The sequence below is a fragment of the Myxocyprinus asiaticus genome, chromosome 2, assembly GCF_019703515.2.
Source record: "Myxocyprinus asiaticus isolate MX2 ecotype Aquarium Trade chromosome 2, UBuf_Myxa_2, whole genome shotgun sequence".
NCBI classification, from domain to species: domain Eukaryota; kingdom Metazoa; phylum Chordata; class Actinopteri; order Cypriniformes; family Catostomidae; genus Myxocyprinus; species Myxocyprinus asiaticus.
Window position 1 is genome coordinate 19,680,016 of NC_059345.1, and position 17,861 is coordinate 19,697,876.

General features: G+C 39.3%; 1 protein-coding gene across 4 annotated transcripts in view; it reads right to left on the reverse strand.

Annotated features, from left to right (window-relative positions):
• The window catches only part of LOC127413033 (dedicator of cytokinesis protein 11-like), a 122,463-nt gene extending 104,785 nt beyond the window's left edge, over positions 1–17,678 (reverse strand). For all 4 annotated transcript variants that reach the window (XM_051649861.1, XM_051649851.1, XM_051649841.1 and 1 more), the window contains exon 1: positions 17,496–17,678. In XM_051649861.1, coding sequence (XP_051505821.1) covers positions 17,496–17,597 — 102 coding nt within the window. In that variant the 5' untranslated portion in view covers positions 17,598–17,678. The remainder of the gene's footprint in view (positions 1–17,495) is intronic.
• Positions 17,679–17,861: the final 183 nt, after the last annotated feature.

The window sequence follows — 17,861 nt, forward strand, 5'->3', positions numbered from 1 at the left end:
ACACAATTAACCTTTTTGGGTGATCTAACCCTTTAATCTCAACCCTACTATTTATGAAACATTACTAATGATAATATCTCACTAACCTTGTTCTTATTTTGTATTTTTTTGTACTCTGTTGAACCAAGTTGCAAAGCACCAAATACGAATCTTCTGGACACTGTGAACTCTTATCAACAGATGACATTTCAGATGACTTGCCTGCAACTCATGTTAGCCATCTTTAACTAATTTCAGACTGTGTTTCACTTTGCTAAAGAATCAATTTGAGAAATTAAGTGAGGAAGTTATCGTTTCACACAACCATCTTAATAACATAACCTCATTCAGATAAGGTTCAAACTCCACAAAAATGGGAAGCCGGTGCTTTCTGTTCAAAGTTCAGGGCTAAGTAAAGCCACCCATTGGTTTCTCAGATTTGACAGGATCAGTGGGGCAAAACTTAAAAATCACACAGGTCTTTGTTGATATTTAAACCGAAATCAAAAGGACAATGAGTTCCGGGTGAACTTTAAAATGAGACGAAATTAAAGCAATTTGCAGATAATCCTTTTATAAAAATCTTTCTGAAGCTTTTCCTAGCACAGATCTTGCTGCTGAAAATTCATCATTAGGAGGACATAAAAAGGAAAATAAATTTTGTTCTCCAGAATTTTTTATTTGGCCTGAACAGCTTAACATACCAATTCCATTCAAATTTCAAAACTTTAATTTTAGTATTAGGTTGGCCATCTTTTTTTTTTTTTTTACTTTATACTTTTTAAGAATTAAAAGATTAAAATAATAATAATAATAATAATAATAATACGTTTTATTTATAAAGCACCTTTCCCAAGCTCAAGGACGCTGTACAAAGACATAATAACACACACTGATCAGCCACAACATTAAAACCACTGACAGGTGAAGTGAATAACATTTATTATCTCATTACAATTGCACCTGTCAAGGGGTGGGAAATATTAAGCAGCAAGTGAACAGTCAGTTCTTGAATTTCATGTGTTGGAAGCAGGAAAAATGGGCAAGTGTAAGGATCTGAACGACTTTGACAAGGGCCAAATTGTAATGGCTAGTTGACTGGGTCAGAGCATCTCCAAAACAGCAGGTCTTGTGGGGTGTTACCGGTATGCAGTGGTTAGTACATACCAAAAGTGATCCAAAGAAGGACAACCGGTGAAGCGGCGACAGGGTCATGGGCACCCAAGGCTCACTGATGCTGTCTGGTCCGATCCCACAGAAGAGCTACTGTAGCACAAATTGCTGAAAATTTTAATGCTGGCCATTATAGAAAGGTGTCAGAACACACAGTGCATCGCGGCTTGCTGCGTATGGGGCTGTGTAGCCACAGATGGGTCAGAGTGCTCATGCTGAACCCTGTCCACTGCCAAAAGCATCAGAACTGGACCATAGAGCAATGAAAGAAGATGGCCTGGTCTGATGAATCACATTTTCTTTTAGTTCATGTGGACGGCCAAGTCGGTTTTCCTTGGGAAGAGATGGCAGCAGGATACACTATGGGAAGCAGGCAGGCCAGCGGAGGCAGTGTGATGCTCTGGGCAATGTTCTGCTGGGAAACCTTTGGTCCTGGCATTCATGTGGATGTTACTTTGACACGTACCACCTACCTAAAGATTGTTGCAGACCACGTGCACCCACCCCTTCATGGCAACGGTATTCCCTGATGGCAGTGGCCTCTTTCAGCAGGATAATGCGCCCTGCCACACAGCAAAAATTGTTCAGGAATGGTTTGAGGAACATGACAAAGAGTTCAAGGTGTTGACTTGGCCTCCAAATTCCCCAGATCTCAAACTGATTGCGCATCTGTGGGATGTGCTGGACCAACAAGTCCAATTCATGAAGGCCCCACCTCGCAATTTACAGGACTTAAAGGATCTGTTGCTAACGTCTTGGTGCCAGATACCACAGGACACCTTCAGAGGTCTTGTAGAGTCCATGCCTCGACAGGTCAGAGCTGTTTTGGCAGCACAAGGGGAACCTACACGATATTAGTCAGGTGGTTTTAATGTTGTGGCTGATCAGTGTAAATCAACAATAGAATCAACAACAGTAACAATAACAACATTAATACAGCAACATTAGTCTGAGGTATACAGATAATACTGAGAGAACAGATGAGATTTTAGTTGAGACCTGAAAGAGATGGTGGAAATGTCACGAAGACCCTGTGGAAGTGAGTTCCAGAGTCTTGTTTCCATTACACTAAACAATCTGCCACCCATTGTGTAAAGTCGGAAGCGAGGCACAGTGAGAAGTTTGGTGTCAAGTGACCGGAGTGAGTGAACAGGTGTGTAATTCTGCAGCAAATTAGACAAATAATGAGGAGCAAGACCATTAAGGCATTTAAAAGTTAGTAGAATAATTCTGTACTGAATGCAGGCAGAAACAGGTAACCAGTGCAGCTCACAGTGTATGGGGGTGATGTGATCTGATTTCTTGGTATGAGTGATAACCCTAGCAGCAGAGTTTTGAACATATTGTAATCTGGAGATGGTTTTACAGGCAATCCAATTAAGAGGGAGTTACAATAGTCGAGGCGTGACGTTATGAAAACATGAACGACAATTTCTGTGTCTTTTGGAGAGATGGTCATAGGCATTCTGTGTTGCGAAGGTGGTAGAATGCTGTCTTGTTAGGGAGTTTATGCGAGACTGAAATTTAAGGGACAAGTCAAATGTGACACCCAGGTTTCTAATCATTTGAATGGGGGTGACATGAGCCCCATCAATAGTGAGACTCAAATCTGACTTTTTAAGTAGGGATGGAGGACCAAATAACATAACCTCAGTTTTGTCAGTATTAAATTTGATAAAGCCATTTTTTGATGCGATTAATACAAGCATTTAATGAGTCAAGGAAGAGCTGTGGTGGAACGATCAGATATATAGATTTGAAGGTCGTCAGCATAACAGTGATAGCTGAGACCATGACTGTGGATAATATGACCAAGGGGTAACATGTCGATATTGAAGAGAAGAGGACCAAGAACAGAGCCCTGTGGAACGCCTTGAGTGAGATGAATGGTGGAGGATTAAAACTTATGAACAGAGATGTAGTATCATCTATCAGTGAGATACGATTTGAAAAAAGAAAGAGCAGTGCCGTGATGCCAATAGCAAATAGTTGCAAGCGGCAATCATCAGGGTCCAAGCACATGTGAAGAAATAACCAAAATAAAATTTGACAGAAATTATCCAGTGGATGCCAAATTATACAAATTGTCTATATAAAAGCTGCTGAAAGCTGATTGGTCGATGGCGGCCATGTTTTTCAAAATATGCGACTGTCCTCATTAGGGATGTGTGAGACTAGTCGACTAAACGGTTCTGATGCTGCTAGTCGACACTGGAATTACTAGTTAGTTAATATTTCCCCCCCATTAAACTGATAATAATTTGTACACATTTACGTTTGGCTATATATTTTTACAGAGGCTGCACTTAAATTACTGTCATATTAATGTTACATATTTTAAATAGAATTAATAACACAAATATTATTTAAAAAAGAGGATATCTGGAGCAGATACAGAGTTTAATTTCACCTCAGGCTACGCGTGCTTCTTCCCTCTCTCACTCGCGGCGCGCGCTGGAAAATGTCCTCTCGCTAGACAAGCAAACTCAGCAAAGTAGTAATGAAATCACTTCGGTGGTGCGGGAATCGGCTTTCCAAATATTTGAAAGTCCCTAAGGATGTTTTCACATTTGAGTCTTATTTACATCTGTGCATGCTTGTACGTTATTTTTCCGCTGAGCAGGCTTTTTCAAGCGCAGGATAGCCGCCTCAAGTGAGTCAAGTCCCGTCTTTCACCAGACCATGTCGATGTGTTGTTAATTTTACTCATCAAAAAATGTATGCTTTTGAGTAAGTAGCCTAGAAAATAACTGTTTTAGACTAGGTATGCCATTTTTTTAATCTACTTATTAAGAAGGCTATTTTCAACGAGGTGTCGACTGCTTAACGTGTTAAACTATCTTTTATTCTGTGTGCACGTCATATTTAGAATACATTAGGTTTATTGTAGGCTACATCACAGGCCTATTTTTTCTATCCTATAGCTACTTTTTTTTTTTTTTTTTATTGGTTAACGTTCTTTACCAAACAGCTGTCATATTAGATCAAGGGTTAATGCACGACTGCACGTCGTGAAATACGTGCAACTTTTCAGCGCATGTTTTTGTCTCTCATAGATTTGGCTTAGTCTACCTGTTAATTAATTTCACAATGTCCTGACTGTTTTAATATGTTAAGTAACTTTTACTTGGTGATTTCCGTTTAGAACAGGCTTTTAATGGTTGTTCCATTGATCCTGCACTATTCATTCAATTGTTTTCAATAAATATGTCTATTAAATATTCGCTAATGTTGATTCAGTGAATGCGTGTCATGTTTTATATTTAATGTACAATGATTATAATTCAAGGCAAGCATGTTGCAGATAAATGCCCCTTTTCAGTGGAATTTAGCATCAAATTTGGAATAGATTAAGTATTTTAAATGGGTCGCATAAACACATTTTTTATACTGTTTTCTGAAGGTTGGTTTCTCTTTAGACTAGTCGACTAGTCGGTTACAAAACTTCCATTTAAACGACAGTCAAATTAGTCATAGTGCACATCCCTAGTCCTCACAGACCTTGAAGACACCTTGGACAAATAAACTGCATGCAAAATTTAAAGTCGATCGGACCAACAGTTCAATAGTTAGAGCCATTTTTGTTTTAACCATTATAGCGCCACCAAGAGGCAGAAGTGCGCAATATTTGTGTGTGTCCTCAGAATGACCTCATACAATAAATGTACCAAATTTGGTGATAATATCTCAATCTGTTCAAGAGTTATAACCATTTTAGTAAAAGTGGCCACACCCATTATTAACGTTTTGGCATACCCTTTGAATATAAATTAAAATTTTACAATTTCTTTTGACAACTTTTCATTTTGGGACTCCAGAGAATGTTTCTGCACTGGTTTGGTTCCAATCGGGCGAACGGCCTACGACTAGTTCGAAAAGTAATCTTTTAAAATAATCTCAAGTATTTATTGAGCGTTTTGTTTCAAACCAATGGTGCTTATGGCAAAGTTGTTTAGAATGAGGAGGTTTACAGCATGGTCTGAATAACGCGTTTCATTTTTAAACACAGCGGTATACACAAAAATGTACATGCATGTAAAACACAATAGCTCCTCTTGGGCCAAGAGACAAATAGGCATACCAAGTTTAGTTCCGATTGGCCTTATTTAACCCTGTATAGCTCCTGAAAGCTGATTGGTCGATGGCAGCTATGTTTTTAAAGATATGCGACTGTGCACATATACCTTAATGGCACCTTGGACAAAGACAGTGCATGCAGAATTTCAAGTCGATCGGACCAACGGTTCCATAGTTAGAGCCATTTTTAGTTTTTTAATTATTATAGTGCCACCAAGAGGCAAAGGTGTGCAATATTTTTTGTGTGACCTCAGCATGAGCCCATACATACGTTTACTAAATACGGTGATAATACCTCAATCTGTTGAAAAGTTATAACCATTTTAGTAAAATGGACATGCCCACTACCAACGTTTTGGCATAACGTTTGACAATAAATCAGAATTTCAAAATTGCTTTGATAATTTTCATATTGGGACTCTGCTGAATCATTCTGCACTGGTTTGGTTCTGATCGTGCAAACGGCCTAGGACGAGTTCATTTTGAATTTTTTTTTCAAACAATCCAAAATAGCGGGGAAACGAATGGGCGGAGCAAAATTCTGTCAGGGGGTAAAAATCTTCAGCATGACGCAAGGAATCAGAGGAAAAAATTTTGTTTCTAGCCCTTACGGCCCAAAATGTGATTTTTGTTTGTTTTGTTTGCAATAGCGCCACCTAGTGTCTAAAGGATGTGTATCTGTACGCCTGAGTAGTGGGGGGGATTTGGAACCATCCTGCCAAGTTTGGAATCTCTAAGATTTACGGTCTCCGACGCCCAGACACTTTTAGGGCAGAAAAAAAAAAATTATAAGAAAATCGGAACAAATACAATAGGGTTCCTGCACCTTTGGTGCTTGGACCCCTATAAAAACATTTATCTACTGAATCCCGGCTGGCTAAGCTGGAACGTGATCGTGGTCGAGCGAAAACTAGAGTGAACATTGGCAGGGCATTTCATTCCTGGAGGGACCTTCGTTAGGTTTTGGGGATCAAAACGGACCCTGAATTGGCGCTCTTCTTATTGGGCAGGTAAGCTTACATAATTGCAAAGCATGTGAAATATAGTGCCATAAGGATTGATCTGTGTAATTTTAGCTAACTTGATCTTGCCTGCTAACACTGACGAATTGCAAGCTACCTTGCTTCGTAACTTTCAAATAATTTCAACGATCTTCTCTTTATACTAAAAGTCAGGTATACAGGATAAATTTAAGCAAATGCGCTGGTTTCTTGATCGTAGTACAACTTATGACATACAAAACATACAATGGTGCAACATAACAGTGCAGTGCAACAGTAAACTGTCTGGTAAAGTTCGGTAGTATATAGCTGTATGTGTGTATCAGTATGCTATTTTAGCTGATAAGTAGTTTTAGTTTAGTCTCAAAGTTTGTAGTAAAATCATATCATAACTTTGTAATTAACTGTGTAATTTTAATTATGCTACCTCATCTGTCAGCATGATGCCGGTGAATCACGTTCAGTTTCTTTGTACGTTACATCATTGTTTTGGCCGATGCTCGCTCACTCATGTCCCTATGGAGTGTGTGCACGAGCAACAGGTAGCTGGCTGCAGTTCACTTAATGGCCACAGGTGTCATTAATAACAAGGGTTTCTGAATCTTACATTCTGCATCTTTAAAATATCTTTTTTTTTTCCTTCTTTTTTTGGGGGGTTTGTTAAAAATAACTCAATTCAATTTGATTTAATTTTGCTATAAAACTGAATTGCATAAATCTTAAAAAAATAATTAAAAATTAGTGTAATATTTAAACTTCTAACCCATAACTTAAACTTGTTAAGTTGTACATTTATATAACGCAAAATATAACTACAGTGTTTAAAAAAAAAAAAGTCTACTAAACTGTCATGCTTTTAATGGTACAATTCAAACAAGTTATAACCAATGCATGTTCAAGTTATATTTTTTCCTTGAAAGAGGTGAGATCATGGGTAATATAATAGCCCAAATATAAACCAAAGAAGCTTTAACACACACACATCAATACCATTTCTTATACATAAATGCCCTTTTTGTCTCTCAAGCACATAGACATGAGTTGACAAGAAATACAAATGTTTCAGCAGCAACTTCCTGTCATGTGTCACAGCACAGAGATGCAAAAAACCACAGCATAACATACATTATAGCTCACTTCTGTTGGAATGTGGCTGCACTCTTACTTTTTTGTCTCAACTGTCCTTTCAAACCAATTTAGCACCAACTTCCTTAATCCAAGTTATCTACCTAATCATTTTAAACCAGGCGTCAAAATCTCAGGGCCGAGGTTAAACGACGTAACTGATGAAGAACAGCCAAAAATAACCTAACCTTAACCATTCTGCAAAGAAAACCACAACCACATTTCAAAAAGGACCCTGTCTGTTAACAACGTCAACCCTGTTAAAGACAAAGAACTAAAGAAGAAGAATCAGAGGCCATTAAACCACAGGCTGAGGTAAAAGGAAATGTGAGCTAAAGTTACTGGCCGCTCACAAGCCGATGGGCGTTGGCGCAGAGCGCGTTTCAGCTATGTTATTTCCGTATTCAAGAACGCAACATGAAAAAGTGAAGGGCGACAGAAGTGGGCGACTTTAAAGAGTTGTATATAGAGAAAGCTATAAAGAAACTACGGCTGGTTAATGCACTTTGTTTCCAGATGTGAATCTTCACAAAGAGCTCATACCACAGATGATGTGCATTAGGTCACTGTGTGTAAACACATATGCCAACGTTTGACCTAAACTGCCATGGCCTCCCTTTGAACCTCTGCATTAGTGAACACTGATAAGCTCTGATCTTCTTTTGTCATTAAAACCCTGTTTCATATAAGCTTATCCTATTCTTATAAATCTTGTGGAGGATGACGTGTTTTCTGGACTTCTGAGCATTTGACCCTGCTACAAAGAAAGACCAGCTGAAACAGCATGTAATTCCCAAGGCGGTCTAGGCTGGTATATGCTGATAAGGGCTGGTTTGCTGGACCATGCTTTTCACCAGCAAAACCTGGTTAATCTGGTTGACCAGCATGGTCTTTCTGATGAAGCAGGTTAAGCAAGTTTCAAAGCCTAGTGGGGACACCAGCACACCAGCACTCAAAACATAACATAAGCTGGTGAAAAAAATTCAATCAGTAGTTTTACAGATCAGATGAAATAAAAATGTGAATTTTGTGACTTTTAGTCCAAAATTGGTAACCTGTATTTAATGTAGCCTTTATCTTGCATAGTTTTGTTCTTTGTTTTCAAGAATAAAGGCATGTATCAAGTGACATTATTTTTGTTTTTTCTCCTTATTTCAAAAGTTGACGAGCCTATTTATTTATATTAGTGGTCGACTAATATGGGTTTTTTAATGGCGATGCCGATATCCAGAGTGCAGGGTGGCCGACAGGCCGATATATCACACAATTTAATATAGTAAATAACATAAACATAAAATTGCTAAAAAATAAAAAAAACTCTAATTTAGCACTTTAATTACTCAATTTCATACAAAACTTTAACTTTGTAAAAAAGAATCTAAAAAAATAATATTGTATTTTAAATGGTAGATAGTTTCTTCTGATTTCTGTTTAGTCATCAAATTGTAGTCATTTATTTGCACATGAAGAAATTGTTAATATATTAGGAAGAAGGAAATAACAGTACACACAGTAGTCTAGCAATCGCATTTTCTCAAAAAATACCAAATAAAACCAATTGCACAAACAGTGCATAGTGAATAAGACATTTATTAAAGCACACGTGAAGCGCTTTTACTTTGAAGATGCACTCACGCGCTCGTGTGGATCCAGCAAAAGTCTTTCTAGCAAGTCAGTCCACTGTCAGCCATCTTTGGAATGCTCCCGGGAGACTATTTCCAGTCATGCCAGTGCAGCTCCTATCTACTTGAATGGGGGAACACCGAAATCTTAAAAACGGTTGGTCAAGATTACGGTCAAAGAACATATTTCAAATCAGCAGTGAAATCTGACATTGCTGGTATTATAAATTGTGCTTTTTACCTCAGATTACGCTTAAAAAACGCAATTATCCCAGCTTGTATAGCTAATACGCATGGGCGTTCTTGAGATGATTGACAGGCGATGCTTGGGCATTCCAATTTCTCCCATTCATTTTAATAGAAGTGGCCCATCTCTGCTAAATATTCTCTGATCCAGCACAAGCAGCAATCTCCTGACAGTTTAAACAGCCTGGATCACCTGTTTGGACTATCACAGACTGACCGTCATGATTTGTGAATCAGAGGAACTTTTGATTCTGATCGTGAAGTTTTGATTCTGGCTGATAGAATACACGCTTTAGAGAAAGATATCAGATGAGCATTCGACGGAAAAAAAACACTGGATTTTCATGAGGTTTGTGAATCTGTTTAAACGCGATATCTGCATATTTTCAAACAGAATATAATAGAAGTTTTATTGATATTTGCCTTTTATCATTAGAAAAGAAAGTTAAAAGTTACAGGGAAATGCTGAGGAGAGGCTGATAGAATACGTGCTTTAGAGGTAAATAAATGAGCACTCCACACGATGCTGGATCTGCTCAAGTTTTGTGAGATTTGTTTATTATTTGTTTATCTGTTGTTTTGTTTTTTTGTTTGTTTGTTAGTTTTTTATTAACAATTTTTATTGATTCCATACAACAACTTAAATAAACATAACAGAAAATGTGGAATTAAATTATATAAAATTATAACCCTTCCCCCCCAATTTTTTGTGTGTTTATCCCCTATATTGATGACTACCCCACCGCCTAAAATACAGAGTCTGGGGCAAAATGAAATTTGAGTGCCCAATACATCACACATAAATCTCTGAACCCTCAACCAAAATTCTTGGATCTTAACACACCACCAAAAAACATGGGTTGTGTCCCCATCTTCTGACTGGCATCGCCAGCAGGTGGGTGTGTCTTTAAGACCAAGCCTATACATCTCCCTTTAAGATCTCAACACTCCACTCTCATATAGGTCACCGAGCATATTAACCTCCCTCACAATCCACTCTGTCCAGCAGAAAGGGGACTACATAATTTTAGGTTCAGCCATATGCTTGAGGCTACATTTAAATAAATGTCCGAATTAAACACTCTGGACACCTTTGCCCATACCGAGTGCAAATGCGAGATAACGGGGTGTAATTTAACTTCTCCAGTTAGTTTGATAGAAAGGCTTTGTAATGGCGAAATAGGGGCAAGAACTTCCTGTTCAATACAAAACCAGGGAGGGGCTCTCTCAGATGGAAGTGACCAATGAGCCAAATACCTGAGACCAAATGCACAATAATAAAACAAAATCTTGGGTAGGCCTAGCCCACCTTTGTCAATCAGCCTATGTAACTTACTAAAATGTAATCTGGGACGTTTACTATTCCAAATAAAGGACTTCGCCATGCTATCAAATTGCATGAAATAAGAGAGGGGGACATCTATAGGGAGAGATTGTAGCAGGTAGTTGAATTTTGGAACACAATACATTTAGCAATAACATTAACCTTCCCAGTCATAGATAAATATAATGAAGCCCACCTGCCCACATCGCTCAAAAACCTTTTTATTAAAGGGTCAAAACTAACTCTAACTATATCACACAAATTTGCTGGGAATAAAATGCCCAAATACTTAATGCCCTGTTTGGGCCTCTGGAAGGCGCCTGGCTGAAAAACCGTTACTGGGCAGTACGCTGTCAGAGCCAAAGTTTCAGATTTAGACCAATTCACTCTGTATCCTGAGAATTTAGAAAACAAAATAATAATTCTGTGGAGGTAAGGCATAGATCTAGTGGGGTCGGAGACAAATAATAAAATATCATCTGCATAAAGCAAAAGCTTATGCGCCAGACCTCCCGCCACCACCCCTGGAAAAATCATCCTCCTTTCTTATCGAGGCTGCTAATGGTTCCAGGGCAAGACAGAACAATAAGAGGGAAAGAGGGCAACTCTGCCTGGTGCCCCTATCCAGAGTAAAATAATCTGAAATTAATCCATTCGTTTGAACTGCTGCTACCGGGTGTCTATAAAGTGACTTAATTTACCCAATAAAAGTATTTCCGAACCCGTACTTTCCAAAACCTTAAAAAGATAATCCCATTCTACCATTTCAAATGCATTTTCGGCATCAAGAGAGATGGCGGTGACCGGAGTCTGATCATTCGCCACTGCCCACATGACATGAATGAAACGCCTAATGTTATCAGAAGAATTACGGCCCCGAATAAACCCCACCTGATCTATATGTATAAGAGATGTCATTGTAGAGCCGAGGAGGGCGGGGCCGGGCTGGAATGACGCACGCCCAGTCCCCAATCAGCCTGATGGGGCGCGCGAGGGATAAAGGCGGCCGGGGATGACAGTTTGAGAGAGAGAGAGAATTACAGGCAGCTGTACTGTGTGTTTATGGTTGTGTGTTTTTGTTTAAGTTGATCATTAAATTATTATTTAAGTTGTCAAGCCGGTTCTCGCCACCTCCTTTCCACTGAACCCCCTTACAGTCATAACTTTACTTAATTGGTTAGCCAAAACTTTTGACAATATTTTAACATCTAGCTGGATCAAGGAAATTGGATGGTAACTCTAACACTCGCTTGGATCTTTGTCCTTTTAAGATTCAGACTGATCCGGGCTTGCGTCATGATTGGCGGAAACTTTCCTTTCTTTAATGATTCCGTTTAAACTTATAGCAAATTTGGAGCCAATTCTGTAGCATAAGATCTAAAAAAACTCAGCGGCAAACCATCTGGCCCCGGAGACTTGCCTGAAGGCAAGGCCTTAATTACCTCGCCAAGCTCCTCCAAGGTTATCTCAGAATCAAGAGAATGTTTTTGCACAGCCGTCAGTTTAGGAAGTTCTAATGGTTCCACAAAGTTTTTAATATCCTCATCAGTAGACGAAGACATGGAACTATAGAGATCAAAATAGAATTCTTTAAAAGCATTATTAATATCAATGGCTGTGGTAAATATTTCACCACCAGTAGATTTCACTGAGGTAATGGTAGAAAAAGACAATCTCTGTTTTATATCTAGCCAGAAGTTTTCCTGCTTTGTCTCCCGACTCAAAATTTGACTGTCTTGCCCTGAATAGCCAAAACTCCACCTTCCATGACAAAATAATATTATATCTGTATTTCAGTCGGGTCAATTCTCTGAGGCCATCAGATGACATTCGGTGCTTCAGCACTGCCTCTGCATTTTTAATATTCCCTTCCAACTCCACAAGTTCTCGTGCTTTGGATTTTTTGGTGAATGAAGCATACTGTATGATCCAGCCCCTAAGAACCACATTAAGTGCCTCCCAAGGCACTCTTTTTATGGGGTGCCCCAACCCATTCACATTCCACATGGAGAGAGACAATCCACTCATATTAACATTTCATATTTTGACATATGAGAAAACATAGATTGTGTGTCAAAAACAAAATGATAAAGACCACATTCCAACATTAGTGCAACAATCAAACCCCAAACTTCCCCCAGAACCAAACAAACAGAAAAAAGAAAAATGTGCGCATTAACACCGCGCACGACAGCACCAACTGGCATCCATCCCTCTAAACTCAAACAGTCCATGTACGACCTACGAGAGCCTCCGTGACAACTTTGCCTTTGGATTGCTCAAGTCTGGTGTTTCTATACAAATTTTGTGAGACAGAATTAAACAACAAAAGATAATCTCTAAAACAAACTCTAGCCAATAGGTGGAATAAACACAAAGAACATGTTGATTCAACCACATAACTGTCCCGAAGGTGTGTTCCTCCACAAAACAAACTCCAGCCACTAGGCGGAACCAGCACAAAAAGACACAAAAAAGGCCCTCAGTTTCCTCGAACAGTCAAGTGAATGTTCAGTGAGCCGGCCCATTTGGCTGCTACATGAGTGTAATAAATGACCTAATCACTCCAATGTCTTTCAAGAAATACTCCACAAAACAAACTCTAGCCAATAGGAGGCATAAGCACAAAGAAAGTGCAGATTCATCCACAACACTGTCCCGAAGTAGTGTTACTCCACAAAACAAACTCCAGCCGCTAGGCGGAACCAGCTCAAAAAGAAACAAAAAAGTTTCTTGCATTCCTTGAATCGATCACGTTTCTCTCATCGAATTCGCAAAGTTCGGGAACAACAAAATGCTGTGGTTCTTCCAAGGAAGCCTTCCTTTACTCCTTGCCTCACTTAACACAAGATCTTTATCAGATGATCTCAGAAATCTGGCCAGAATTGATCAGGACCTGTCTCCCTCAGCGGATCGCCGAGCCTGTGAGCTCGCTCGATTTCCAGCTTATGGCCTGTTACGTCGAGCAGACTCGGAAGGAGCCAATCCAGGAATTTCACCATATCCTGACCCTCTTCGGCCTCAGGAATTCCAACAATACAGATGTTATTTCGCCGGCTACGGTTCTCCATGTCCTCAACTTCTCCCATATGCACTCCAAATCCACCTTGGTCACTAGCAGATTAGCAGATAATTCCCTCTCCGATGATTCCAGATAATCGATCTGTTTCTCGACATCCCCCACTCTTGTAACCACCTCAGTGAATTTCGTCTCCATGGCAGTGATCGATCGACGTATTACAGCAAGATCCACAAAGTCAGCAACGACCTTCGTCAGCACTGCCGACATGTTCAACATTTCTCACCAAATTTCCCTCAGTTCTCCGACCAAATCGGCTCCCTGGCTCGGGGCCTCAGGGGCGTCAGCTTGAGCACATAAGTGTCTATTGATGTCTCCAGAGCCTGTGGATTTTGAATTCTTTGACATATTGTCTTCCTAGAACAGTTATGGAACAGAGTGTATCGAATCTCACTGGTTTATGACATTAATAGTGTTAAATCTAGCAAGTGCGCAGAGCTCGCCGTTCACATGTCCGAACCTCACATGGCATCCTATTACATCTGTTTAAATGAGATATGTGCGTATTTGCAGATGATATATGATATTAGTTTTACTGATATTTGCCTTTTTATCATTAGACAAAACAGTTAAAAGTTACAGGGAACTGTTGAGGAGAGAGAGGGAGAATGAAACAGACGAATACTTTAACATTATGAGCTCAAACGTGTGTGCTGCGGCTCTGATATGCAGACCATTTAAATGAGACTGTGTTGCACACCAGTCTATTATTATAATAACAAGATGCACATAACAACAAAACAAACCATGACTGGTCGTTTACATGTCTCAGTCGCATCACATGTAAGCAGGCGATTCTCGGCACCCTCCAGAAACAAATCGGCCAAACGGGAAAATGTATCGGCCAATGCCGATAATTAAAAAAAGTCAGAAAATCGGCCGAGGCGATATATCGGTCAACCACTAATTTATATGAGGCTATTTTATTTATTATCCAATTTATTTATTAATATCAAAAATCTTTCAAACAGGACATATACTAAGTCACAGAAAACTTTGTTTATATTTGTCCATAAGTCTTTGAGGTCCAGATTTTAAACCTTTTATATACTTGCCATTATATTTACAGTACAATGCCATATACATACAGTACAGGTAAGACCATGGATGACTCATTACTGTGGTTGGGTCAATGTCTTTCTAATATAACTAATAATAATAATTACAGTATTTTTTTGTGTAAAAATAGTTGCCTAAACATATTTAGAAACTTTAACTACAACTGCCACAATTGTCATAAAAATGAGGTCCAATAGATTCCACCTAATAGATTACTAACTAGCTTTAACACTTTTGTCAAAATACAACAGTTACTGTTATTATTCTAAAATCATGATTAATTGTATTAAGGATGATGATATGTAATTTGAAAAACCTTTATTTTGGTGCATGTACAATGTTGTCTCTGTGTTTGTATTGTGTTTTGGTAATACAGTTAATGCTGCCTAAATAAAATTAAATAAATTTTAGGTTCAATGCGAACGTGTCTTGTATTACTTTATGATTTAATCACTCTGTCTTTGTTTCTTTAATACAATGATATATATTACTGAACCTGCAGAGTTGCGTTCACAATGCTTGCCAACCGCGTGGAAATAAAGCAAACTAAACTCACAGCACCTCCAGAGATGATCGGAGATCATTTGCAGCATTCTCATAGAAGACACTATTCTTGCAAACAGTTTTCAGATGAATGAAACAGAGAAATATTTATGAAAACTCTTTACATGCACTTGTTCCACATGACAGGTTTGTGCTGCACGAACAACAGTGGCAATTTTTTTTTCTGCTCTTAAAAATATAATAAAGTATGTTTCTTCAAGCGCATGTCTTTGTGACTAACAGCATTTCTTGTCATGTGTCACTCTGAGACTTCAGGTCACCGGGGAACGCGGAGGGGTCGAGAGAAGACCGCCGTCCGGGGAGGGAGGAGGGAAGCGACTCCCCGACCGCCTGGAGAGGTAGGGCCTGCATGCAGGTCACCTGCATGTTGCTGGAAGATGAGCAAAATTACCCGTGCAAGAAATACGTTTGGACGAGGAGCTTGTGAACTGGATTCAGCTTCGCCACATTTTGCTGGTGGCGGGTGCTAGTTTCACACCCTGACCACTGTTGAATATATTTGATGACTTCCTAGATCCATGGTTTTGCCATTTCCCGATATTATCGATCATCATCTGTTCGCAATCGCCATCGGGATCTTTGTAAGACATTGTCAATGTCCGATTACATCTTCCTATCGCCAGCCCTACTGCTGTCCACAACCCAAGCCGAACAAACCTGCAACCCATTTTTCGGTCACGACCAGTTGGGAAACATTGATCTATACGCTAGATTTACTTCTAAATTTGACAAACTACCTTTTAGCAAGCTACCTTTACACATTTATAATGTATATCCTTTATTTTAAGGGTAAAGATAATCCAGACCAAAAATATTGATGACTCATCTTGCACTCCAGAGCATATCCACATTTTTGTCCAATCAAATGCTCTCTAGAATGAGAACGTCCCCTCCTTGTAATTCCAATTGCCACTGATTAGCAAATCATGATTTATGGTAAAGGAAATTAGCCATTAAAAAAAGCCATCAGCCCTTCAATATACCCTTGATTCCTGTTTCATCCATAAGGCAATTCATAGCATCTTTAAAAGCATCCTAAAATATTTATATCCAGTGAGTCCTGTGCAGCATATGTAAAACATGCAACTCAGTAGCAGACAAATTATAAAGCATACATTTCTGTAGAAAGTCCACAAATGTTTCATGTTAAAGTCAGACAATGAGTGGCCAAATTAAAAAGAGTCTGTCTGACTCGCAAGAGGCCATTTGTCGCCATTATGGCTGATTACTTTCAAATTTAGCAAGTATGCAGTTTTTAAGAGGCAGAGAGGAAGAACATACTACAAATACACAGGAAGCATAGCTGAGCAGACTGCAGGTATTCTCAAGAGAAGTGAGGCCCTGCAGTATCCATAGTGCTGCTTGTTGTGTCTCCCTGGAAACCACAATCAAACTGACAATCGCCCAATATGACATCACAGAATAGGCCTATACTAATAATCCTGAAAGAGAATCTCAGTCTCAAAATATAATAATGGCTTGCTGAGAATATCATTTCTAAGCATATCTAGACTACTGATCCTATCAATAATCTTTCTCCACGTACAAATTATCATGAAATCATATCTGTTCTCTTCCCTTGATCATTCATTCCTCAAGCAGATTTCTCTACTATTATATGGTAAAGAAAGAAAGACATCGTGGGCTCTAGTTTTTGTGCATGAGTCCCCTGACACAAAGGCAAAAGGATGCTCCGTGTGGTTCCTATAGGAGATAAAGAACAATGTCTTTCCCCCTGTATCAGGACACGATCATGACCGCTACCCTATAAATCCACGCCTTTTGGACTGTGTTATTTAATTCAAAGCATCGGTTAGTTTTTCAATGAATATGATTGACTACTGCTCTCTTCTCTGGGTGATGTGTAGCCAGATGTTTCAGCTAATGTGGGTGTGTTGGTGTAATTGCCAGGTTGACTAACGGGAAATTATGGCTCAGCAGTCTGGCATGTATATTAATAATAAAAACAAACTCTGATTTGAAAAACAAAATATAATTTATATATGCATATATTGCATATGTAGGCTATATACGAGGTGAAATAATGATCTATGTGTCTTAAAATCTAATACACTGCCTAACTAGACAACATGCACGCGCATGTGATGCCCAAAAATGCTGTCTATGTAGGCAGCTCACTGTTTTTTGACACAGCCTGAATGTGCACTGCATCACGAGAGAGAGAGAGAGAGAGAGAGAGAGAGAGAGAGAGAGAGAGAGAGAGAGAGAGAGCTTAATTTACTAACCACAGCAATGGACGTCCTCACTGCCTCTGACACACTTTGTCTGAGCTCCGCAGCCGTCCCAGGTTTGCTTAACCTTTTAGTGAATTTTCGCACTTCAGACATGTTTTCCCCCTCTTTAGTTCGGTTGTGATTCAATGAACGTCCTCATTGAAGAAAGCGACATCGCGTCACGCCAGTCTATGAATGTGTGCGGATGCGGACGGGGCGGGGCCACTTGGACCAGCTTTAGCTCCGCCCACAATGAAGAGGTTGCCTGAGATTGAGAAAACCTCCTCAGATCTGAAAATATATTGTTTTTACTTGTATAAAGATTCTCTTTGTTTGATTTGAACGCCATAGCCATAACATGGATCATTTGGTCAAATA